We start from the raw sequence: 27962 nt of genomic DNA on the forward strand, positions 1-27962 counted from the left end.
CACTGTCTGTCAGTGGAACATATAGTTGCGTATCATATACATAACTGTGGAAATTAATATTATACCTACAGAATATCTGAACCAGAAGAGGCATATAAATGAAAAACAGAAGAGGTCCCATAATTGATCCCTGGGGAACACCACAAGAAAGGGGGGCTGGGGCTGAGGAATATTCTTCCATTACAACAGAGAAAGACCTCTCATAAAAAGATGGGAGCAAAACCAGGCAAGAGCGCTGTCCTTAATTTCAGCATAGTTTTCGAGGTGGTTTGTAAGGATACTCTCTGAACCTAGATCAAGCAGAATTAAAATTGAGCATTGAGCTTTGGTGTCAGCAATCAGTAATCAATCAGTAAATCATTAGTAACCTTGGTAAAAGCTGTTTCTGTGCTGTGCTGAATACGGATTCCTGATTGATATGGTTCAAAGATATTACTGTAATTCATGTGTGCGATTAAGAGAGTGGCAACAACGAATATTCAACATTTTTTTTTCCATATAAAGTTTGAATGAGACTCAGCGAAACTTTCAGTGTGACAGCAGCATTCATGTTATGTGGTAAACAAGCCAAGAATGCCAACAACGGATCAGAAATGTGCAACGATATTTTTCTCCGATACTTGATATCAAACAAAAGCCAGAGACTGTGTCGTATTAAGTTGACGTGCGCTGTAAATTCACCATTTCTAAGCAGAAGAGAAAAGATAATGTTTTCTTGGAGCTTCGCAGTAGGAAGTTTCTCCTCCTCTGTGCCACTGCATCATGTCCGCAGCTGTCTATACCAAAGAGTAGCGTGAAAGTCAAGAGCGCTTCCTCCACAGCAAAATTTTGGGACAAGTACGTCCCCAGAAGAACACTGCACTGCACACTGACTAGCAAAAAACCCCACTAATGATTCAAATCCCTCACTTTCAAAGGGGAAGGCTGAATAAAAACATCCAGAATCAAAGTCTCATTTATCCAGTTGTATGCACTGGTTCAAGTCTCTATGGACTGACCAACTGGCACCCCAAATTCACCTGCATGTCTTTGGACTGTGGGAGGAAGCCGGAGAAAACCCACGCTGACACAGGGAGAACATGCAAACTCCACACAGAAATGCCCCAATTCAAACCAGGAACTGGTCTATAAAATGTCAGAAAATAGTTAAATAATACCCATCACAGTTTCCTATATCTCACAGTGATGTCTTTCAATTTTGTTTTGATGGAAAATCATTCTAGAACCCAAGGATAATAAGTTTGTTATCACATAAGACACAGAAAATTCTTAAATTCTCACAACTGGGAAACCAGAATGCAATTTTGCTTGAAAAAGAACTTAAACAGGTAATTGATTATCAAAAGTGTAGCTAATGAATTTTCTATGGATTTGAGTTTTACAATAACAGGACTTTCTTTGTGAGCTGAAGCAGTCCAAAGACTTCATATTTACAAATGCATGATTACAAATACGTTTCTCTCCTACAAGACGTAGATCATCCTCTGAACGCCTCATCTTCCTGATTTGACTGTTGAACCTCCATCCCTGTTTTGTTCGAGTTTAAAAGCATGTTCTATGGCTGTTTTGCAGAAGAAGATTCACCGCCAGATTCCTCGTCTCAGAACCCATCCATTAACGTCGTTCTGTTCGGAGCGCTGGCCAAGGACTTCAATCAAGCCGTCAGTCAAGGGGTAGGTTCACTCCATCATCAAAGACATGATGTTTAGACTGTTAGACAGAAATATATGTGAAGGAACAGCAGTTATTATTTTTTCTTGAAGCAGGTGTTATTTACATCAGATGAAAGGGATATAAAAATAACCGCAATATAAATAATCCCCACATAAGCACTGCAGGTCACTCCTCAGGTTTCTTCTATACCCTGAAATATGAATCATGTATCATATGAGTCTTTATTTAGTGTGTGAAGACATGTCGTTGTGATGAAGTGTGGATGATGATGATGATGGCTGCTGCTAAATCTAATTTACAGTTTAAGGTATTTTTCATTTCCTTTTCTCTCCTCTGTGTCACCTGAGTGTTAACGAATCCAGCTGGTGTGCTTGCTCTTCTTCACCTCCTCAGACAACTCCAACTTTACTTGGATGTCCCATAATGCTTTGCAGATGTGCCAAAATAAGCACCAATTTGTTTGCTTAAAGTTTTTTTTTTTAAATTTATTTGTAAAGTAAATGTGACTGAAGATAATTAGTAAATGAAAACAAGATAGAGAGAGAGATAGATGGATATGGCAAAAACTGTCTTTGCTGCAGTGATAAATAATACATAAATAAATATATAGCTCCTGACAAATGAGCAGTTATGTGGTAATTGAGGAGAGTGGTGAGTATGACATGACTCTGATATTGAGCTAATGGAATTAGTGATATAGAAATGAACATAATTATGAATATATGAGGTTTCACTCTCAAGAGTGTTTTATGTTCATTTGAAACACATTGATAAAATGTAATCTCAGTATGAGAAATACAGTTCAGTTTAACCAAAGAAGAAATAAGAAAACTGATGATGATGATGATGATGTACATCAGTGTGGTGAGGTGAATTATATTAATTGTCTCATTACACTGAAATGTTCTGCTGGTAAACTTTTGGTCCTGTTGCTCATGTGGACACCACCTGACAGGCTCCACCCACCCAAACACATTTGCAGACCAGGTGCCCCTTGTCATGGCAACAGCACACAAATTTGTGATTCCTAGGATCGTGAAGGAATGAGCTGTTGCACTCCCCCTATGATTGGCTAGCACTTTTTGCCTTCATTGGTTGGATTGGTTAGGTTTAGGCAAGAGGAGGGTGATTGGTTAGGATTAGGGCAGAGGCAGAGTAAGGCCTCAATCACACAGAAAGCATTTTAGCAGCTGGAGGCAGCTTCTTCAGATTGTTTATAATGAGAATGAACCTTTTTTTTCTTGCTGTCTTTGCGTTGTTACGCACCTCACACTTCTGAGCTCTAGGTGCCTGGCATTTTTGCAATCAGATGATTTGAGAGGCGGGCCTTCTGTGGTGGTCAAATACAACAAGTTTACAGTTGGTAAACAATGGAGGAGAAACTGGTGGTAGTGGTTGCTGGATACCCAGAGCTATACGACTTTACAAACCACAGTTAGCACCAACTCAGTATACCAGCAGGCGTGGAAGCAGATAAGTGCAGTACTATAAACGTCCATGATGGAGGAGAAGCTCCTGGACCAACTGGTGGTACTCCCCATGATCCAGCCTCTTTTTTAGGGTCTCATGTACCCACACAGATCTCTGTTTATCTGCTGACAGCCTCTCACCCTCAACCAGAGCTACAGACAGCACCCTCTGCCTCAACATGGCAGCAGCTACACACTGATGACTGTGACATAAAAATCATAAAAGGTTGATTGATAACACGGGAAGGTTAGTGTAAGGAGGTGATAGGGTTGTTGCTTATGCAGGTTGTCGCATTTTGCAACCTGCAAAACACTTACTGTGTGATTGGGGCCTAAGACGGGCCTCTCCCTCACTATTCTAGGACTTGCAAAGTTGCAGGTGGCACTGCCTGATGGCAGTGGCCCCCAAGCAGGACATTGCACCATGCAAGCCGTCAACCTGGCCTGCAGATCCCCCACATCCTAATTTAATTGAGCATTTGTGGGATGTGCTGGTACCCCACCGCACAACCAACAGGACTCAAAGGATCTACTGCAAAGGCCCTGGTGCCTGACACCATAGGTCCCCCTCAGAGTTCCTGTGTCCGTGCCTCGACAGATCAGGACCAATTTCGATCTCAAGTGGCCCCACCGTGGATCTGAGGTATGTCTGGAGTACCGGCACATCGAGCAGATACTTGATCAGATTAGGATCTGGGAAATTTGAAGGCCAGGTCGACATTCAAAGCTCTTTGTCACGCTCCTGGGGCCATTCCTGAACAATTTTTGTGGAGTGACCTGGTGCATTTTTCTGCTGGTCAGTGAATAAAGATGATTGTGACAATTTTCTTTATCTGTCCAACTGTAGAATGAACTGAGACAAAAACAAACATGACTTTGTGTTTAGTTTCATCTAAATTGACTTAATTTCATAGTGTAATTGAAAAGCTGTGTGTGAATGAAGACTTTTATGTGTACTTTTTTTCTTGGCTGTCTTTGGTTTAATAAACTGTCTGTTCATTCTTGCTAATCAGCTTGTTGAGGAACTAACACATTTGGCACAGACAGTTTACTGGCTCTGCTTTTTTCTCCAAACCAGTCACTGCTCAGAATAACATGGTGATTTACTACATTTATTATATTTAACAGATGTATGTTAGTTGACGATGTCCTTGTCACACAGAGAGGTGTTGTGAGACGTTACTCCCTTGAAGCCGGGCCCTTTAAGCCTGCGAGGGTTGAATGATGATGAACTGTTGTTTTTTTTTTTTTTTTTTCATAAATAATATAAATATTCATGTGATGCTAATGAGATTGGATTATGTTATTTTCATTAAAAAAGGAGGTCTAGCTGTTACGAAGGCGTGTCTGTGGAAATTGTATTTTTCTGTATCATAAAGCCTGTGATTTGAATGAGTTAATGAGCTGAGTGATTCATGTGATTTATGTGTGAGTATGACATTACTCTGTAGGATGAGATGAATTAATTTACATATGTTGTATTTGAAGAAAATGTGCACTGAGCTGTATCAAACCTCTGATGGTATACAGTAACTTAATATGTTGTGCTCTGAGAATATAAAGGGGAAGAGTCTATACTGGCTTGCATTCTGTTTTCCTCCAAGCAGAGCAACTACCACAGTTTCCACAGTGACATGGGCTCTTCCACTGTCCACCATTTTCTCTGTTACAGGTAGCTTCAAAGAACTTACATTGATACTGTTTGCTAACTGGGGATAGCCACTGATAGCTACTAGGGAAAAGAAAAGGACTCTCCTCTTCCTGTTTTGGGTATACAATGGTTGACGCACCTTATTTGTGCCGTACATTGAGCCTTCATATCTGCGGGGGATCATATCTAATGGCAGACAACTTTGCATCGAGGAAGCATAGTGAAAGTATTTACTTTTCTCCTACTTTAAACTTGTACTTCATTATTATTACAAATTATAATAACATATACATAATGATGTATTGCACATTGGGATAAAACTTTATGCCTGGGTCCAGATGGCTGTCATTTATTGCTGGAAAGTTAATAAACAATGACCCCTTCTTTTCACTTTTCATTAACACTCTAATATAACTGGTGTCCGTTATAAATTATAAAGTAAATACCACTAAACTGTAAGGGGAAATATTCTTTGATTTTTGGGTTGCCTGGAAAACAAAATGAAATAGATGGTGCCTGACATTAACTGATGAATTTCAGTCGAGGACATCCCTGACTAGACACAAAAATCAATAATACATTCAATAGAAAAATAAAACATTGCTCCGTAATTCCTGGCAATAACTGAAATATTTGAGTTCACACTACACCCATACTGAAAATTATAGAATCTTAAACTGTTACATATCTGTATGACATATCTTTGTCACAAGTACCGACCGACTGATCCACCCATATATACCCATAGTGTTGGTATCAGTCGGGCTTTACTTTATTGGTTAAAATAAAAGACAACCATTGAGCACCATGCCGAGACTCAATCAGCATCGCAGGTGGGACTAATGCTAATCCTGTCTTCTCCAGGGCTGTGCCTGACTCAGCTGAATCAGATTTGGCTGTTAACAATCTGAAAATTTGACTGTTCGCTCTTTTTCCATATCCAGTTTCAGAAGGATGTTTTGGCTGACAGGTTTATATGATATCTAGTGTCTCCAAAAAATGTTCTTGCACATTTCCGATCTGTTGTTAGCGTAGTTAGCACGCATTAGCTTGGAGCACTACCTTGGCTTATTTACTGTCACCAGGAACAAACACTCAAATATTTGTATCAACAGCCAAGTGTGATTCAACTGATATAATTCTGAGTCAGTCACAGCCCAGCTGCTTAAGTATATTTCAATGTCAATACTTTTGTACTTTTACTTCAATAAAAGTTTGAACGTAGGATTTTGACTTGTACGTCTCCTACACTGCAGTGTTTCTACTTTTACTTAGGTGCAAGATTTGAGTACTTCTTTTATGCCCGTTTTAAACCATTTTATGATGGACAGAACTACAACAGTAAATTCCAAGTTGTAATAAACCAAGATTATCCTTTAAATTCAAATTTTCATGAAATCAGATCTTATTTTTAATTAAATTTATGGTCGGTATTGTTTCTGCAGTGGCCTTTTAATGATTTAATCCAGTAATTATATCTTGGTTTTTTTTTTGTGTGAGTGGTGGGGTCCGCCACTTCTGTGCTAAATTCATATTGCATTTAAACGTAAAGGCTTTTCAGGAAACAGTGCATGCACATAATCCAGTTTGTCTGTGATCTTGTTTTCGACCTCACTGTTTACAGTTCTCTGCAGTCATATCACTGCTACTATATTATCCAATCCAATCCATTTTATTGATAGAGCACAATTTAAATAAACACAAAGGTTTCCAAAGTGCTGTACAGTAAAATAAACACAATAAAACATAATAAAAAGACAAAATACTACATAAAATCAACAACCTACGTGGTGTTAAAAGCCAAAGAAAAGAGGTGCGTTTTAAGAAGAGTTTTAAAATTAGACAGTGAGGAGGCCTGTCTAATGTGCAGCGGCAGTTCATTCCACAATTTTGGAGCTGCAACCGAGAACGCTCGGTCCCCTCTGAGCTTCAGCCTAGTTTTGGGAACCCTCAGGAGCAGCTGGTCAGCTGACCTGAGAGATCGGCTGGGTGTGTAGGGGTGCAGAAGCTCAGAGAGGTACGCTGGGGCAAGACCATTTAGAGATTTAAAAGCAAATAAAAGAATTTTAAAATAAATTCTAAAATGGACGGGTAGCCAGTGGAGTGAAGCTAAAATCGGTGAAATATGCTCAAACTTTCTGGTGCCAGTAAAAGACTTGCAGCTGCGTTCTGTACCAGTTGAAGACGTGCGACGGAGGACCCACTGACCCCCATATAAAGTGCATTGCAGTAATCTAGCCGAGTGGTCACAAAGGCATGAGTTACTGCTGATCCAAACCAGACACTTCCTACTGCTTCATATTAAAAGCTTTCAGCTGGCTTTTATTTTGCAGCAGCCTCAAAATACACAAAGAATTTTTGTCACCTGTAGGTCCTTTTTTTTTTTTTTTTTTTGACAGAGTAGCTGCTCCAGAGGTGATTGCTGCCTTCACTTGCTGTTACCACAGTAACTGAAGGTGTCACCAAATAAACCAGGACTGAAACCTTGAGGATTACAGCTTTTAATGTTTTCCTTCAAACAATAGATGATCAATGCGTCCTTCATGTATCAGAGCTCTGTTGTGACAGCTCACGTCCCGCAGCTCCTTGGAACTTCACAAACAAAGTGACTCTGAATCATCGTTTACTTTCAGTCCACTCTGATACTGTCACTGCTGTTTACAGAGCAGTCGGTCTGTTTTTGACCCGGACGGGGACGGTGAACACATCAGGGATAATCCTCCCGTCAGCAGCGTCTCGCTGTGTTTTCAGTTTCCCTTCAGCGGCATCTTGATGGAACTCAAAGCGCCGCAAAGCTCGTTGAAGGCAGGAAGTCATCAGAGCCGGAGCCGCTGTGCTCGGCTGCAGATCACAGAGGTCTTGTCAGGCTGTGTGTCTCCGTAACATGATTATTCAGACTATCTGCCGTCCCTTTGTCAGCCCTGAGCGCAGGCTTGGAAGCTGTCTCAGGGGCAGCTGACACGCCTAACAAAAGACAATCTCCACTTTTCACACCAGCTTATCATCGGCAGCTTGTTGTGACGTCTTACTTAACGTCTCCAAGGATGCAACATCTGCCGCTTCAATCTGTCCTCCCTCTGGGAAGAGGGATGTATATTTATGTCTTTGCTCTCAGTTTTTAATCCCTGCTTGTTGTTCATCTTGTGTTTTCCTGCAGGATGTGGTCGTGGCCTCCGGCTTCACTGTGGGCAAATCTCCCACAGTTAGTAGTGACAAGCTGCACCCCTGTAACCTGCTGCTGTCAGGAGACGACGCCTACATCTATGTAAGCCCTTTTTTAAAATCTAAGTGATATGATTCTTATGAATGTATGCATTTATAACAAGTTCTGTTGCACTATGGGTAATCTCACACCTCACCCTTTGGTTTGCTTAAAAAAAACTGGTGCGTTTGAGCTGGTGTGAACACTGTGGATCAACCTCTGGGGCCAGATGCACAAAGCTCGTCAGATTTATAAAGCTGTGTGCACACCTGGTTCTGTTTTAATAAATCTCAATCACTGTGGAACCAGGTGCATGCGCACATGCACAAGCTGTATTTCCACTCCCAGTGAGCCAGAAATGGTTCTAGAAACACCCTTCAGCATCTTTTTTACAGAACGATGGACAGGTAGATTAGATACTTTATTATCCCAGGGAAATGCAGGCATTTTAGGAGCTTATACGACACATCCAAAACACTGATACACACAGGGATTATTACAGATGGCTATCATTATAACGGACATGCTAGTGCTTACAGTGCAAATGTATGGTAATTGACCTGTTGCTAAGTCCCACCCCAGATGCAGACTGGCCAATGATAATGTAGCATTAGGGCAGTTCAGGCCAGGGTCTGACAACAACACAGCTGTGCTCCATTGACTCTAATGCAGTCATTTCAGATTTCCTTCATTTTCAGGGTGGTTTTGTGGATGTGGAGCTAAATGTTGTGCCTGGGGCACTCATGCATTCATGATGCTCGTTACCTGGAGAGGTTGGAAAAAGATATACGTTTCTTCCCTGTTGCAAAACCAAAATCAGACCCTGAAAAGTGTAGGGTTAGCTAGCTAGCTACTGAAGATATAGCCTACTGAATGTATACACATGCTGCTTTTGCTTTGTAATGATTATAACAGTTAAACAAAGACCGACCCTGCTGTACAGGAACCAGTGAAGGGAAGCAGGGAAACTTTGCTCAGATTCAACCAGCTGTGTGTCATCACAGGGTGTGCAGATGAATGTCGTTTGACTTCCCCCGGAGATCCCTGCCCATCTGGCAGTGGAGGACCAGGTGCTGACAGCGATACTGCGATGTCACACAGCTGGTTCAATATCTGCAAAGTTTCCCTTTATATTCATTGTCTTCTGTGTCGATCAGCAGCAATGTGGTGGTTCACTTTTACACTGTGACCTGTAGCCTATAGTTCGGCTTTAGCTTCTAACTATCTTTGTAGTATACCTGAAACCTTTTTTCTTTGAAAGTGACAAGCCAAAGCATGTTTAGTTCATCAGTCATTGAAACGTCATTTAAAAGAAATAAATAAACCCCATGATGGTGTAATTATTTAAGTAGTGGTAGCCAAGGTGATTAAATTTTGTCGGTGCCTCTGTGTCTCCTCCGCCACCTTTTTTGCCCAAAATGGAAGCAGACCCAATATGTGCAGCCACACGCTCCTCGGTTTGGGTCAGTTTGAAGGTTTTATTAAAAGTGATAACAATATTATTATTATATAATATATATTTATGATGATTATTATTGTTGATAAATGTAGGGTATAGGTTGGAACACATCATGAATGTATAAATAAAATATTCCAATGATTCCACTTTTCAGGCTGCCAAATTGACCTGCAACGTTAGCGGTTTCATTTCTAGAGTAGTGTCTCTTCGTGGCCGTGCTACGCCTCTCCATGTCGTAAACTCTCCGGATGAGCCCTCTAAACTTAGAATACACTAGGATGGGATATTTGAATTATGATTTTTTTCAGCTGCCACATTTATCGACACCTGATCATTCTACACTGCAAGATAAGAACTTGTCATGAATCTGAAATGTTTCTGATCTGCACTGGTTTGTATGGTAGATTGATAAATGAGGGCTGTGAGACGTGTTAGTGAGACATACGGCAAAGAGTGCAGTTTCACAGACTGTGGCACATCGGTGTAAGCATGATTTTTTTGGCATAGACATCTTTTGTGCATCCGGCCCCTGGTGTGGGCCAGACAACCGGACCCAGACCGCCTGGAAAGAGGGTCTTGGTTTGCTTCCACTTGGAATCTGATGCAGCTCGTTTGTGGTCAGAAAAACAAACAGACCAACCACAGTATTTTATTTAAGCAGGAATACAAAAACTAACTTCAACTTAAGTGTAGAAAGTTTCTTTTTTTCAGACAATGAGTTTTTAAGGAGATGTAGTTTACCTTGACATGTTTCGACTGTCACTGCAGTCTTCTTCAGAAGCGTCATCTGACGTGCGTCATGACGTGTCTTTATCAGCTTGTAGTATCTCAGAGGCGTGACCAGCCTGGCAAATCAGATTGCCAGGCTGGTCACGCCCCCTGCCGCTCAGTGTTCTTTGGAGGAGAGAGTCCCAGGTGTGTGACAGCATGAAAGTCCCCTCATCCCGGTTGATGGTGTTCCTGGCCCGCCTCCTTGATCCAACGTTTGAACTTGTTGCTTTCCGATCCGATGATTTTTGCGTTGTCCCAGTCCATGATGTGATTATTTCTTTTGCAGTGAACCGATATGGCTGATTTTAGGTTTAGGTTTAGCTTTTTCTTTTTGTGATCTTGTGAGACGTCCTGTCGTTTCCTTTTCGCATTCTTTTTTATGTTCTGTTTTTCTTGTATTAAAGCTTCTTCCTGTTTCTCCTATGTATGTTTTTTTCACATATTTTACATGGGATTTCGTATATTATTTCGTATATATTATATTATATTATATTATATTAAAAAAGAATGCGAAAAGGATACTGGGATACTACAAGCTGATAAAGACACGTCATGATGCACGTCAGATGATGCTTCTGAAGAAGACTGCAGTGACAGTCGGAACATGTCAAGGTAAACTACATCTCCTTAAAAACTCATTGTCTGAAAAAAAAGAAACTTTCTACACTGAATCTAATTTGAGTAGACAAAATGAACCTATTTACACTAACTTCACCTTAAGTTCAATTTATTTTAGGTACACACCACCCAGAGAGCCTCTATACACTTTACAAGTTACAAAACATGACATCAGGCATCAGACTCCACATGTAAATATACACACACACATGCACATGCATAAAAGCCAAACAAAGGTCCCAGATGTTTTGCGTGTTGTAGTCCGTCCAGTCCTAAATATAAAAGCCATTTGATGCCTGAACCCTGACACCCAGAATCATGATCAGGTGACTCAGTGAGGTGGTGACCTCAGGCATGCGTTTACTGCTCTTCCTCTCTGTCTGAACTAATGCATCACAGCTTCGTTAGCCATATCTGTGTGTGTCTTTCTGTTTAAACCTCCGCAGTGAGGACCTTCCTGCATTGTGAGGATCCCAGGGAGAGGGAGAGATCCCATTTGAGTCAGTCCCCATGTCTTCTAAAGCACAATGTGAAGGTTAAGACTTTGTGTTCAGGTTCAGGTTAGATTTAGGTCTAGATTGAGGTACGGGTGGGGTAAACTGTGATGTTATGGTTCGGAGCTTGGGAATGTGTTCTATCATTTAGAGTCCTTACAAGTGTAGGAAGACAAAGCTGTGTGTGTGAATCCAGTCTGCGGGCTGTAACAATCTGTTGGAGCATGAGATCGTGTGTGTGAGCTGTAAATTGAACATGACTCATCTTCTAGTGTGTCTCACTCTATGTCAGCGTCAGACAGACACAACAAGAGCAGCTCCACCTGGAGACGAGTCTCTATTTACCTGCTGGTGACTCTCACATCCTCCTCATGTTTTACCTTCAGGCTCAGCCGTCACTGCATCAACAAACAGCTGACACTAACTCACCGGTTCACACAGGTCACATGTGCAGTCTCAAACTTTTTTATCCCTCCAAGCCAGCAGGAGCCACAGACAGGGGCATTATGTTTTCAGGGCTGTCCGTCAGTTCATCCCATTCTTGAACTGATAAGAATTTGGTGGTCGAAGATCAAAGGTCAAGGTCAGTGTGACCTCATCTGTCTCATTCTCATGAGCGTGATATCTCAAGAACACCTTGAGGGAATTTGGCACAAACATCCACTTGGACTCAACAATGAGGTTATTGGAATATGGTGGTTGAAGGTCAAAGGCCAAGATCACTCTGACCTCATCCATCTAATTCTCATGAGCACGATATCTCAAGAATGTCTCGAGGGAATTTCCTCAAATTTGGCATAAATGTCCACTTGCGCTCAACAGTGAACTTATTAGAATATGATGGTCCAAGGTCAAAAGTCAAGATCACTGTGACCTCATCTGTCTTATTCTCACGAATGTGATATCCCAAGTATGCCTTGAGGGAATTTCCTCAAATTTGCCACAAACATCCGCTTGGACTCAGTAATGAATTGATTGAAATTTGCTTGCCAAAGGTCAAGGTTACTGTTACCTCATCTGTTTCATTCTGGTAAACATAATATTTCAAGAATGTTCTGAGGGAATTTCCTCAAATTTGGCATAATCGTCCACTTGGACGCAACAAATGAACTTATGAGAATTTGGTAGCTGAAGGTTAAAGGTCAAGATCACTGTGACCTCCTCTGTCTCATTGTCATAAACGCGATATCTCAAGAACACCTTGAGGGAATTTCCTTGAATTTGGCATTACGACCAATTGGACAAACTGAGGACGAACTGATTAGAATTTGGTGGTCAAAGGTCAAGGTCACTGTGACCTTACAGAACATGTTTTAGCCAAAACTCAATAATTCATACATACTTATTAAATTTCACACAAATGTCCTATTGGATGAAACGAAGAAGTGATGACATTTTATATCCCAAAGTTCAAAGGTCAACCTTACTGTGACATCATAATCTTCTGCATGACAACTTTTCGAGCCATATCTCAGGAACAGAAGGAGAGACACTTGGTCAGATACTTAAATGGTGATTAATCTTGAAACTGAGCTGATTGTATTGATCTTCTGTGTGTGAAGCATCCATGTTTTCACAGGCATGGATGTCACTGTAACTTGACTGATGTGTGGAGGTGCACAATCATAAGGCAGCAATTCTAGTTTTTAGTAAATATATTTGTTTCGGGTTCACAAATTCAGATTTTTTTCTTGTCCAGTCCAGAGTTCTTCAAGTTACTTTTATGAGACAGTTGATAGTTCACAGATATTTTTCCATTCTCATCCTGTCATTTTGTTTCTTTCCTCCAGCAGCAGTTTGTCTCCTATGATGTCTCCGAAAACACATCACTGTAACGTCTCCTCTCTGTCTTCGTCCTTCAGGTGTCCCGCCTGCCGCCTTCTCCTGATCCCAGATCCCCGCTGGCCGTCAAGAGGAGCTCAGCACTCTCCGCAGAGGTCAGAGTCAGAGGCCCGGTTAGCTGAGGAGGCTGCTGAAGTGTGTGTTGTCGTGGAGGTCTTGTATCTGTCAGGACGCTTCATGTCAGCTGCGGGCTGTCCCAGAGCCACCTCGGCTGGATCAGACCTCCGTGTCTCTGTAGTGGTGATAATGTTGAAGAGGAGGATTGTCACTTTTTGATACAAGTGTCTTTAAACCTTAAACTTCAATAAGTGCTTTGAGCGACCTGTCGCTTCAAACATTCAGCACAGAGCAAGTAGAATCTGACGAACTCTTTTATCACAGTAGGTCCATTGGAGGAAAATCTGACATTAAACGGGTAAAGTCAAGAAAAAAGTCAAAAAAGCAATTTATTCTCCTACAATGGTTCCTATGATACCTTAAGAATTAGTGCCCCTTCTGTTTAGGATTAGGCAAAGAATCATGCTTGGGCGTTGTTATGTTACGTACTTAAAGGATAACTTTAGTTTTGGTCAACCTGGACCTTGTTTTTTCATGTTTTTGTGTTTAAGTGACTTATGGAGACAACAGTTTTTTGAAACTGGTCCAGTATTGAGCGAGACCGCAGGAGTCCAGGGTTCGTGGGTAATGTGAAGTCAGTCTCACGTAACCTCAGGTCGTCACATTACGTTAAAAGGTAACTGGACCATGTTTTCCATGTTTTTGTGTACAAGACTCATCGGAGAAACTGTTTCTAACAATGGTCTAGTGCAGGGGCAACCTGCGGTGCTGGAGCCGCATGCAGCTCTTTAAACCCTCTCCAGTGGCTCCCTGTGGCTTTAACATAAATTATATGGAAATGAATAATGATATTTTTTTAACATTCAGATTTTCATTTGTCATTGTTGTAGGCCTACAGTGCTGTCTACTATTGGAAAAGCGTGTAGTCTATACATTGAATTAAGAAATGTTTTAACGTTTCATCGACTAAAATGTGCGTCATACGTCAATGACCTGGCGCCTTTTCCTCTAAATTTTGCTCAACATCAGCAGCGGTGTCGAGGCTGGAGTCTCTCTAGGAAGGCTAGCTGTGGATTCAAAATCCAAAAAAGGAAAAGTCTTGGAGGAAAACAGAGGATTTGATAATATGTGGTCATTTGCTTTCACAACCAACGCTGCAGAGTTTAAGTACTAAATAATTAATAGCCCACTGCAGAGCAGCCATCTTGTAGTAAATCATATTAATGAATGCTCATTTAGAGCTATCGTAATGTTGATGGGCTAATTTTGACTTAATAGGCTGTTACCTTTATTCAAATATGTTTATCTTTTTTGGCCAATAATGACTCTTTATAGTGAAGGTTGCCAACCCCTGGTCTCGTATTAAGTGTGACTGCTGCAGTGGCAACATCATCAATTTATGTCCACATGTTTTTGCCACTGACAGGCTCAGATTATTATTCACTGTCTGACAACATTATGGAAAGGATCCGTACAGAGATAGACCTTTTTTAAAAGATTACGATCCTTTTTGTTTAACCAGAAAAGGTGTAAATAGACTAGCGTGTGTGGAACCAGAATACTTTCACATCTAACTGGGTGAATTATGGGTTTATATCAATCAAACCAGAGTTGATGATTGCTAAACAGTGGGAAGACGAACCAAGATGGTTTTTGTGAGTCTTATTTTGTTTCTGTTGACTTCGAATGAAGTGTGTTTTATAATGCTAAAATTATTGTTTATTAAAATAGAGCCTGGTTGGTCTGGTGATGGTGATTTCCGGGATGTTACTGGTTAAACAAATAGGATCTTACTCTATAATAAAAGGTCCATCTCTGTAACCATCGTTTCCATATTGTTGCCCGACACTTGAAAGAACAATCTGAGCCTGTCAGTGGCAAAAACAAACACTTTTAGTGGTCGTACTCTGACATTGCTCAGTTGCCCTCAGGGAATTTAAAACAGGATCCAGGTTGGAAATCCTCAAATTACCCTTTAATGTATCATGACAATATGACATTATGTATGTAGGTAACTTAAAATAAATCAGTGTTGTCTTCACGTGTCATGAAGCCCGGCCTCCTGGGGTCTGTTTCACAAAGCAGGTTGAACAAACTCTGAGTCTAATCCTGAACTCTGAGTTGATCTACTCTGAGATAGGAAACTCTGAGTTTCCGGTTCCAGAACAGCTGATTTGAATCAGTTTAATCAACTCGGAGTAGTTTCACCTGGAGTTAAGCGCGTGCACCACAACTATAAACAAGATAACACAGATTATAATGTCACATTATCTCCAACACCAGACGTCCCAACAATATCCAACTGATGTTTCAAGCCAGCATCAATGGAGCCCCAATTCGACGAGTCACCATGGCAACGGGGATGGGAAGGGCTGCATTTTTCACCCCAGTAGAATTAGAAATCTTAATGCGCTCATACTGCGAGTTTGAACACGTTTTCAAAAAGAAGTGCAACACCGCTGCAGCTGCAAAAGAGAAGGAGACGGCGTGGGAGAATGCATGAGTTTAAATGTAGTCCTTTGCAATCACAATAATATTACAGGGGAAAACTGCTTGAATGGTAGCCTATTAATTTATTTCATTTAGGTGCAATCCCGCAGAGGAGAAGCGCACTTGGCAGCAGTTTAGGATGAAATATAAAAACATTATTCAAACAGGTAAGACCTCGGCATAATCTCATGGGGTTACCTCATTTTGATCATGTTTTACAATGTAAAGTAAATATTAAGTGGGTGTTTGACTGTGCAGTGGTTTTATCCCCAACATAATGCTGTTTTCACACACATAAATGTCTTCTCATCTATATCATGTTCTATTTAAACTAACACAGACTTCTACTCAGCCAACAGAAAGAAGGCAGATGCCCATAAAACGAACACACTTTTCTGACCGCCCTGCACACAGTTGCCTTACTCAAGTGCTCAGCATCTCCGACATTGTACAAAAAACTTCCATTTGCAAAGAAACGCAGCGCAACACACAATATCTGCTGGGATATGAGAGCATGACTATGACTGGTAATGTTGCAAATGTAAGGACAGATTAGGTTGTGTATGTAGATGATGGACTGTGACGTGAAACAGTAGGCTACAGCTCAAAAAGATAGTTGTGTGGAAATGCTAGAACATGTATGCGCGGTCTGATAACCATCTCCCGATGAATATTTAATTCTCTGCGCAATAATGCTGCACCTTCATTCACGGGATTGTTATCAAAAGGACATGCCATGTTAATGAAAAAAGTCGCCACCTACTGTGCCTGATGGACTTCTAATATACTGACTCTGATTTTTTTTTTTAATGATTTTTTAAAATGACAGACGGCAGAAGTAGGCTACGCCAAAACTCGCCTGCTGACTGAATGAATGAGGAAATCAAATGGAGTGTGTGGCTCTGAAAGAGGGCGGAGACAGAGAGAAACTCGAGGTTCATTGAGAAAAACCTGGTCCCGACCAGGTTAGGTTCACAGAGTCTGTTACTACAGTAACTGACCGAGAGCTTAAGTTACCTATCTCTCTGAAACAGGCTAGAGTTACCCGTCTTTCTCTGGTTTGAGTTACCTCCCTTTTTGAAACGGAAAACTCAGAGTTTCCCTCATTTCAGGGTTAACAGACTCTGAGTTTTCACTAAACCTGCTTTGTGAAACGGACCCCAGGGTCTAAGTCCTGTGTTTATTTGACCCTTCCATCTATCCCGACCACCTCTCAACATGGACTTTGTTGCTTTTTACACTATGTTGCCTGACTTCCTCCTTTGTTCCCGTTATACGACAGAGGACAGTCTGCAGGACATAGATCACATAATCACAGCCTCCTGCCTCACGATTATGTGGGTAATATGCAAATCATAACGCAGTACTTTCGGTTTGTATGAGCAGTGAATGAGAGGCCTGAGTAAAGCCGTATTATTGTTAGAAAAAGGCTCAAAGAACAAAACGTTCATGTTGTGATCAGATCAGATTACATGTACATGTTTTAAACTTCCTTACAGTCCTTTACAGACAGATTTTATAATTTAAGGGATGAAATGAAACACTTCGGTTGCTCAGTGAATTTTAAGCTAAATTGCAAAACTAACGTTGGACTTTAATGATTAAAGCTCGTCTGACTGTCAGCCTGCAGAGACACATGAATTCTGGGTAAAGACACTACAGAGATTATCTGCCATTACCGTTAAAGATAAAATAACATAACAAAACATAGATACTAACTGCTTTACAACCACAGGAAATAAAATATTAAGCTAATGCTTGATCAATAAAACATAGAACAGTGACGCGGAGCTGTGATAAACATTTTTAGACCAGAATAAATTAACAGTCAGAATAACACTTACAGAATAAGAAAAAATAAAAGATTCAATATTTTCAGAAGCTTCTCATCAAAGTTTAAACTCCCGTCTGAGAAGCTGGTTCTGACTCTTTAAGTTTGATCTGAACAAATGCTGGTAAAAATACATCTTTGGACAGACTCTCTCTGTTTTTCTTTTTTTATGAGCGTATGCTCATTTTTCAGATCTTCATTATTCCCCTCCGAATATCACATCTGACTGAGGAATCATTAAAGAGATGGAGGAAGTTAGAAACTATCAGTTGCTCTGATCAGTTGTTTCTAAGCTTTTAACATTTATCAGAGATGACATTTGTTTAGTTAAATGCCAAGATAACACAATCTGTCAATCTGAGGAAACATGATTATTAGTTAGCCAGTGTTTGAAACATCAGTTGTGTCCTCAGTTTGTCTTCACCACAGTCTGCAGCGATGCTACAGAGAGGTGATGATGAGATCCTGAGGTTCCTCAGTTGCCTCACAGTTCACACACTGTGAGCATGTTAGCATGTGTGTTTGGCAGCTGTCTGCTCACTGTGATGATGGATGTGGCAGAAGGCTTCACATCATGAACCGCCAGCAACACTTAAGTTTTATTTTAGATATTTTTGCATGCATGATAACATGATAACATGATAACATCAGTGTGTTCACACCAGTTTGCAGCATAGCGTGATAATCTGGGCTGCTGGTGCCTCACTGTAACTCAACTTGTTTCTCCTCAGGTTTCCAGGACGACCAAGGCTCCAAAATACACGTATGTCCGACTGTGCGACCTGAAAGCTGGATCTGTAGTCAACGTGTACGGAGTGGTGGTCTTCTTCAAACAGCCGTTCAAGAGCCGTGGTACAGGTCAGTGATGAACAAAGAAATGGATAACTGTTGGGTGTATGTGTGCTGGAAAAAATATCCTATTTACAGGAGAGTTTTTTCTCAGTTTCATGATTTCAACCTGAAGTTTGTTTTTCTGTTCAAGTGCAACAACATCTTTGTCCTGTGGAGCTTTGGAGCAGTTCCTGTTTTAAAACCAGACAGTGAAACAGTAAAAAAAGTTTGAACCTTTTCAGCACCACAGACGGAGACATTAAGCTGCTCAGCAGCCGTGTTTGAGATTTCTTTGGAGTCGTGTTTAAAAATGTAAGAAAGATTGATAGTTATTGGTAAAAGGGACCCAAACACATAAACCACATCACCTCATGAGACAGAAATGAGCTGACAGACAGGAAAAGAAAAGAGGATCTTTCATGAAGCGATATAAGCTGGATCAGCCCTGAGTGAGAGCAGACACACAGTTTTATTTAGATGGAAACGTCTCAGATTATTACTATAACACACTCAGAAAGGTGTGGAGAGGAGTGGGATGGCAAAATATATTTTCAGTTTATGTGTTGATGGTCCAATAATGGAAGTGTGGCTTTGAACAGACTGCTCGGGCTTTAGAGGCTTCAGCACTCGTCAACATCACGCAGGAAGCTGCACTAATCTAATCCACTGAACCTCTGGAATAATGTTTAGTCACTGACTTTGTTACCCTGTAAACACACTGCGGACGATACGATCATAAAGTGCAGGAAGAGCAGTTGATCCTGAGGAGCAGGCGGAGGTTAACACTCAGATGACAGAGTGTCAGAAGTATGAGAGACGAGCGATAGAAATGGTGATAAGATGATAAATATGAGACCGTTCAGTCCGAGTCGACCTGCAGCCATGCGGCACAGGGTGATGGAGTGTGTGTGTGTGTGTGTGTGTGTGTGTGTGTCTATCTGGGTCTGTTTTTATTGTGTTTTGTTTTGGAGGGGATGATAAAGAAAAAGCAGCGTTCAGGCTGGAAACTGTCCGACTCTGTCATCATATCTGCGGATCCTTCAGGCGTCTCTTAAAGTAAACAGAGATATTAGAAAAATCAATCTGATCAGGCCCTTTAGAAACACACACACACACACACACACACACTAAGATATACAGTCATATCCACACAGATTCAAGCACACACGTCTGTATATATACAGTATTAAAGGGAGCCCTTCTGTGCAGAGTTTGCATGTTCTCCCTGTGTCAGCGTGGGTTTCCTCCAGGTGCTCCAGCTTCCTCCCACAGTCCAAAGACATGCAGGTTAATTGGTGACTCTAAATTGTCCATAGGTGTGAATGTGAGTGTGAATGGTTGTTTGTCTCTATGTGTCAGCCCTGTGATAGTCTGGTGACTGTCCAGGGTGAACCCTGCCTCTCACCCAGTGTCAGCTGGGATAGGCTCCAGCCCCCCCGCGACCCTGACAGGATAAGCCTGCAAAGAGTACAGAGCAAGTAGCTCTCAAGAGGACAGTATTTCTGTCTGCCAGAGGGCTCATCCTGTGTAAATGGAAGCACTCTTCACCTCCAACATGTGGACACTGGATTAAGGATGTTATATATTCTTTACAAACTGGAGAAAATCTCTTGTTTTATCAAAGGATCAACTGCGCGCTTTTTTGCCACCTGGCAACCATGTTTAACTTTCATGGCATATATGGAAGCTGAAAAACCTTAATGAAACTCGCTATACTCTCCTACTTATGTAACACGAGGAAAATAATTTGTCATCATTTTTAATGTTTTTTCTTGTCCTTCTCTGTTGGATTCCCTTTGACTTATCTGGCTTTCTTTGATTGTTCTAGTACTGATGGGTGGGTGGGGTTGTGTTTTTTCGCCCTTATTGGTTATGTGTTTGTTTATTAGTTTTCTGTATGTCTTTATTGAAATCCTATTAAAAATACTGTTATTAAAAAAAAAAAGGAGTGTTGATGCAGATCAAGAGAGTGACCAGTTTTTTTTTCTTCTCAGATACAGACAGTAGCTCCATGAATCAGCCAGTATGACAAACCGCCACATATATGGGAAATAAACCAGGTTAAAATAAACTGTAATTTTCATTTAACAAAATCTGAAATTTGGTGGCTGGTAAGTCAAGTCTGATATTGTTATTTGTAGCTCCTGAGTCTGAACCAGAGCTTTATCTAAAAACCCTGACAGGTTGGGAGTATATTAAATCTTCTATGAACATCTTGGTGTCGTTTCTGATTCTGACCTCAGCTTTAAGAATGCTGAATAAATAATGTGACATGACTTGACATTAATTTTAAAATCAACCACACTGGGTTATTTCACCAAGTCAGATGAACTTTAAAGTGTGAATATGTAATGTAATGATTATGCAGAACTAAATGATTAACGCAGAGCTGTTCTTCGTTATATTGCCAAAGTTATGTTTTTCAGCTAAACTGTCTTCAGTGCTTTGCTTCTGACATTTGTCTCTCAGAGTTCTGACCACAGGGAGTTTTCTCTCCACAGACTTCTGCTCCAGCCTGAAGATCACAGATCAGTCCAATGAGAAGATCAGCTGCACCATCTTCTGTGAGAAGCTGGAGGACCACCCCAGAATCTTTCAAATCGGAGACATCGTGCGCATGCACAGAGTCAAGGTCCAGATTACAGACTGGTTCTATTAATAACCATAGCTTTTGTTGCCAGAATAAAATACTACATGTGATTCTGTAGTTTTGAAAGCAGGAACTCAAACATCTCAAACCACCAGTATGGCTTTGTTGAGATTATGTCATCTATTGATAAATTGATGGACATTAAAAAGATCTGTGATACATGGTTCCTCGTTCCCTTCACAGACTCAGTTCTTCAACGACTCCATCCAGCTGGTCAACACCTTTGGTTTCTCTGTGGTGGCGTTTGATGGGGCGGAGGGTGCACCCATAGAGCCTCGGACCTCCAGCCGCTCCTTCCACTTGGACCAGGATGTCCGTCGGACTGTGGAGGAGCTGCGATCCTGGGCCGTCAGCCAGGCTTTCCTCCCGACAGTCCCCTCAGTCCCTCTGTCTGCCGTTCAGCCCAAAGCCTACTTCGACCTGACCTGCCAGCTGCTGGCCAAAGCTCCCATCGACACCACCTGCACCCTGCTGAGGGTAAGAAAGCTACAGACATGTTGAACCACAGATAAACCTTCAGCAGAAACTACCAATAACTAATGACGTGAGGTGCATTCCTACAGGTTGTGTTCAGCACTGAAAGAATGACACGACAGCAACACTAAACCTTTTCAGATTAAAAAGTTCCTTCAAATGATTGATGAAGCTGAAGCAGGTATAACATCCGGGTCACCTCTGCAGCTTGATTTCAGTGTGGTAGAGAATGTTTTCATTGGCAGGAGATGTGATCCCTAATTTCCCTTTCTTGTTGAAATACAGTTTATTTCATTGGGTTTTAAAGGATGTGTGCACAGCCTGTGTCGTGAAAGCAGCAGCAGCTTCAGCCCCTTGTTTCTGTCTACACAAGATGTGTTCAGGCACAGTTCTGCTGTGTAGGTCACCTGTGTTTGCACACCTTTCTGGCTCCACTCGTAAAACACTGCACTTAACATATTCTGTTTATATGTTTTGTGGATAAGTGACTTGAAGTTTGAACCGTGATTACATGAGTAAAGTCAGGGTTCCTATGGTTATGAAATTCCTGGAAAAATTATGAAAAAAAAAAATAAATAAAAAAAAAATCCAGATCTAAAGATGGTTTGGAATTATGAGACTGTTTTGAATTCACAGAGTTTTGGCTGTTGTTGACAATTTATACATAAAAATCCTAAAATGCGTCAAACATTTTGTGAAATGCGTTTGTTGTATTACTAATTTAAAATCTAGTGCTGCACTGTGGGACTGTTGAAACATCATAAATAGGTTTGTAACAAAACACAGATTTGTAGAGAACGGTTTGGTACGAGGCTTTTGGTTTCAATATACATTACAAAATAGGGAAGCATGATATTGGATTTTTTTCTGGTGTTGGAAGCCACATTGGTTTCGCTGTGAGTTATGAGGGCTATGGCGAGAGAGAGTGGTGAATAAAAGCACACTGAGCCAAGGAAGTCGCCACTGTACAGCTTCAGACACTCTGTTGTTTCTAACCCAGTAGCACAGTAACATACACGACCCCTGAGCCTAAGCACAAGCCGCAGCGCAGTGTCACACTCTTGTTAGCAGCTTAGCCAGTAGTCCACACAATCCATGGTTGCACACACACACACACCTTGAGCCAGGGAACAAGAGCAGCTGTGCTGTGACAGACTCTTGTTAGCAGCTTAGCCAGTAGCACAGCACACACACACCGTCCTAATAGATGATGCAACGTGAAAGCCAGATATCATCAACATCCAGAAACACTGCTGACTTCTCTGAGCCCGAGCTCACTTGAGACGGACTGACAGTGAGAGTGGAAAAGTGTGCTGTGGTCTGACGAGTCCATCATGGACGTTGTGTCCTCCGGGCTGAAGAGGAAAAGGACCATCCAGATTGTTACCAGCTCAAAGTTCAAAGCCAGCATCAGTGATGGTATGTAGGTGTGTTAGTGCCCATGGCATCATGGGTAACTTGACATCTGTAAGGTGTTCGTTAATGCTGAAAGGTACATACAGGTTTTGGAGCAACATATGCCGCCATCCAGACAACGTCTTTTTCAGGGACGTCCCTGCTTATTCCAGCGAGACAACTAGACACATTGTGTTTCAACAGTGTGGCTTCATAGTGAAAGAGAGCGGGTACTAGACTGACCCGCCTGCAGTCCAGTTACAACGGCCCCAAATTGTTTAGCAGCTGAAGTCATATATAAATCAAGAGTGGGGAAGAGTTTCACTTCGAAAACTTCAACATCATCAGGCGTCAAATTCAGAATGAGGGTATACTTGTGAAAAAAATATTAAGTTTATGAGTTTGAACATCAAATATATATATTTTCTTGGGACTGTACTTAATTGGATAAAAGTCAAAAAGGATTTACAAATCATTGCATTCTGTTTTTATTTATCTTTTAGACGGCATCTCAACTTTTTGGGTATTTGGGTTGTATATAGACATTTTAATTTTATTTTTGTTCGTGGTCATTAGTGCTTTATATATATCTATTTTTTATGTGCACACATACTTCGCCATTAAATCTAATTCTGATTAATTGTTACAGAAAAATCAGCAGTTTACTGAACATCACACAGCAAAGGCCCCAAATTTAATGAGCAGGGCAACAGTTTGAACAATCACCTCGTAACTACACTGGTAAAAAGACTGTCTGCGCGACGGATGCATCGATAATTAATCAAAAGCAAACAGTTTTTATAAGTTGAGAACAGTAGAGATAAATGGATATAAAAATGTAACAAGAAATCCCCTCAGGCGTCCCTGTGGGGGTTTGGTTTCAGAAGTAAATCTGAGGCTGAAGTTTACCTCCAGTGTGTGAAGCTTCCTGCTAATAAACAACACAAAGTTCCCGTGTGTTCACAGTGCAGCATCGCCGTCACCACGAAGCTTCCCTGCAGGCTGTTTACTGTCAGCTTGTCTCCATTTGTTCTTACAGGCTTGTTTTTATTACCCTCAGTCACCTGCTCTTCTTCTTGTTGTTGATGTTAATGTGAATTGTTGTGTTGCTATGAAGCTGCGTCACCGCCTTGTCTCTCTTAAAACTTGAACCTGCTTTGATTTAGAAGTTGAAGTAGTTGATATTTATCTGTCCCTCTGGAATAATGAAGCTGTTTGCCGTCAGTCTTCATCTGTCTGATAGTAAACTGTCTTCACAGTCAGGTGGCCTCAGTGGGAGGCGGTCTCGTGTATTTTATCTTGTGTCCTGAGCTGTTTCACCAGCCATCTCCAGTTTTCAGAACAGAAATGAGCCTGTAAGTGATGGCTGGTTTCCTGCCAGTGAGGCTGATAGAGGAGATAAATTTGAACAGGATTTGGCAGCGTCTGCTGGTGTGCTGCCAGTCTGCTCTCGCTGATTTCCAAAGCTTCTCTGAGGGTGCTGCAGCCTGCTGTTACGCAACAACACAGTCAACCAGGAGAGGATGTTCTCCAAATCGTAACAGTTTATTAGATGACAAATAGATTTGTATACCTTTCCTCAAACACCTGTCCTCATCATCAACTTAGAGTCTGTGAAGCATTCTTCGCTCTCAGCTGCGTTATTGTACAACAGCCAGCTTTGACATAATTAAATCAAACAGTGAAGATGCTTCAGATGCTCTGGATTAAATATTACAGCCTGTTCACATCACGGATTCAACATCACTGTTTTCATAGTGATGTGGAAAACTTTATTTCAGTCTTCTCTTTGATGAATAATAGAATGAACTCAGTGAGCTTCAGTTGTTCTTACTTGAATATAAAAGTTTATTACAACACAAACGTGACCAGAGAAGATCTTTTTTGGCATAAAATACCCGGCTGTGGGAGCACGATCCCCACTGGAAACACAGCAATTTCTCGCTACCCTGCACTATCCTGGCAAGAAAAACAGTGAGGTGTCGCTAAAAAAAACACCCACATTCGGGGCTAAAAATCTCCAGCAAACATGGCGATGACTCAACAGAACAACCGCTGTTGTTGTTTGTTGGTCTCAGACTGTGGTCTGAAGTCAGCAGGCGTCTTGCCAAGGTGACACGCCACCCACCATCCCCTCCACCTCTCGATGAAAAAATGTCAGCTCGTATACTTTGTCACGAAACGTTGCTCTGATGTGTATGAAATGTGCAAATGTAACGTAGTTGTGGCTTGCAGAAATGTGCAATGTCAGCATTTTCTTGTGGTGGCTGCTAACAATGACAACCAGGTCTCTCTCCCAACTCAGTGTTAGATGCCGACACACGTAGGCACGAAGTGGACGGGTCAAACAAACTCCAGTCCGCTGTTGGTTTCCCATGTGAAACCAAAAGTCAATAGTTATTTCAGTAGCAACATAGTGTGCTTGTAAATGTATTTCACAATGCTTGCATGCTATATAAAATCACACAGTGGAGCAGCATGATGCCGTCGTTGTTTGGTTCGGTGTGAAAATGCAAAGGTGGTGGGAAGGTGGGACAAAGGGCTACTGGTGTTGGAGACTCTTCACCATGGTAGTCAGAACATCAGCCAGCTTATTTTAGAGAGAGCCAGAGCCTCCTCACAACAGTGAAGGACTCTGGGACCTTGTAGAAGACCACACCATGACCATGGACAATGCACAAATCATACATTCTTTCATGTCATAATTTTTCTACCACAGAAAGCAACGACAAGATCACTTTTTTTTTTTTTCCAATCAAAAACAACAACATTTCTCTGGTTTCAGCTTCTCCGTCAGTATGTCAGGAATTTTATGCTGTTCTCTCTTTTATATCTCTGAAAACTGAGTGTCTTTGAACTGTTGGAATGTTTTGTGTTGGCTAACGTCTTTATAAATGCTCAATAATTTAAAGTAGATAGGTAAAAACAAAACAAACAAAAAAAACTTTGAGTGGTGGTGGAATTACCTGCGCTGTGATGCCTCCCATGTTAAATCCAATATAATGCATATTTCCACAGCGCAACAACAGTCATGTCAAACTCAGCACTTGCTGCAGATTCTGAGTCTCATCATCTGTGTCATGTTCTTGTGATATTTTCCAGGTGTGGGACGGGACCAGGTGTCCTCACACTCTGCTGAAGGTGATAGTTGAGCAGAACGTCACAGAGGGTCCGTCCTCCTTCTCCAAAGACAGAGAGAGCCTCATCGCCAACGTCCTCATCTACGACAACCACGTGGAGTCAGCCAGGCAGCTGAAGGTCAGAGCAAATAGTGCACTGTAGCTGACGGTTAAGATTAGAGGTATTGTGTTAAACACTGAGATTGTGATTACCCGAGTGAGCGCTGTATTGGCACATTTTGCATCAGAAATGTCACCCCTGATACTGAGAGCCATGTCCTCCTCCTCCTCCTGTGTCTTTGCTTCATCTTTTGTGTAGCTCTCATGTTCCATCTTTCCGTCGTCCACATCACAGCCTTTATACCCCTCCTTATCTTCTCTGAGCTTTATTCTTCTGATTTGCTGTAATCCTCTTCATCCCTCTGTCTCCGTTTTCCCTCTTTTGTTTTCCTTTCATCTTTTCCTCTTTTCATCCTCATCGATACGTCTTAGCTTTTCTCTCATTTTTCAGTTTTTCTCTCTATTTTTTGCCCCTCCTTCCTCTCCCCGGTCTTATCTTTTTCCTTCTCCCCCCTTTTTTCAAATCTGAACCCAAAGATGTCTCACACATACTTCTGGAAGCAGCAAAACATACAACATACAGTTGCACACAGTGGGCCAGATAATCAAAACCTCTGTTTAGAAATCAAAAATACAAACTCTTGTAACATCAGGTTTTGATGTTTTATGTTTATGGGTTTTTTTGCAAATAGTAGCTGGTTGTAAAGCTTTGCGATGGAGTCCTCCATCACACTGGCGGGTTAATTTTGCAATAATGACTCACTCACTGTACATTGTCCCTTATTTATGAGCTAGCTAGTCCACTTATCTTGCATTTTGGCTACATTGAAGACCTAACAGATTTTGCATATACAGCAGAGGGTTGTGTAAAGCCCCGCTTCCACCAAACTCTTTCAGTCCAGCACCTTCGGAACCAGCAGTAAGCCTTCAGACATGGTACCTAGACCCTCGGTGTGTTCAGACAGTCCTCTTAAATGTGGGCGGGGTTGTTGTCACTCACTGCTCCGTCCAGCACTCGCTGTATTTCCTCATCAGCGGTGACACAGATGGAAGTCTGCACCTGGTTTATCGTCCACAGAACGAGGCTGCACGCCCACATTTTCACAACAAAATAGAACAGGCTGCAGTGAGAGTCTCTCTCCATGGGATATTTAAAAACAGCAGCTTTGTGCATTTAGTCCTTCTCAGGCAAGCTCAGGGGTTTAGTGTTGCTGTAGCCCACAGGAAGTGAGGATTAGAATATATGCCCTTCACATAATCCGCTCCAAATGAATCTATATTTTTAAAGTCAGTACTAAAAGTGTGTGTCATATAAAAACTAAAGTGATGGTCAAAGTTGTCACAGTGAAATTTAAGGTGTGCTGATGGATTCACATCATCAACTCATGCATTGAGTAACATTACAAGTTAATGTTCCACCTTAAAAGTTGCCGGCAGTCGGCCCAGTGAATGAAGTTATTTTTTCTCAGACTCCAGCTGCTGTGAGAGGCAGCAAAACATGAATCGTAGATTGATATTTCCTTCAGGTGAAGGTGGTCGAGTATATTCCTCCATCTCATATCTTACGTTAGAGTACCAACTATTACCATCCATGCTGATATCCGTACCATCGCTTTGATATGTGCTATATTCTAGAACGGCAACCTGGTTGCCATGTGAATGGATTATGACTGACTATTAAGCACACGCCCGTTCTCTGTTTGAGAAAGAACGTTTACCGAAAAACAGCCTGTAACACAAGCTGGAGTTGACTTTAACTACCCGCTTGGTTTGGTGTGAGCGTTCTGCAAATAAATTCAGAAATGTGTGGAAATACTTTTATAGACGTGCCATAAGCCTGTAAATAAAGTTTGTATAAACAAATAGATGAAATGA

The 27962-nt window shown here is 41.4% G+C and overlaps 1 protein-coding gene across 1 annotated transcript in view; it reads left to right on the forward strand.

Annotated features, from left to right (window-relative positions):
• The window catches only part of pot1 (protection of telomeres 1 homolog), a 113255-nt gene that overhangs the window by 36663 nt on the left and 48630 nt on the right, over positions 1 to 27962 (forward strand). The window contains 7 exon segments of the mRNA XM_049573453.1: positions 1573 to 1673; positions 7952 to 8059; positions 13201 to 13275; positions 18290 to 18416; positions 20891 to 21021; positions 21223 to 21516; positions 26011 to 26166. Of these exon segments, the coding sequence (XP_049429410.1) occupies positions 1573 to 1673; positions 7952 to 8059; positions 13201 to 13275; positions 18290 to 18416; positions 20891 to 21021; positions 21223 to 21516; positions 26011 to 26166 (992 nt within the window).

Source organism: Epinephelus fuscoguttatus, linkage group LG4, assembly GCF_011397635.1.
Source record: "Epinephelus fuscoguttatus linkage group LG4, E.fuscoguttatus.final_Chr_v1".
Taxonomy (NCBI): domain Eukaryota; kingdom Metazoa; phylum Chordata; class Actinopteri; order Perciformes; family Serranidae; genus Epinephelus; species Epinephelus fuscoguttatus.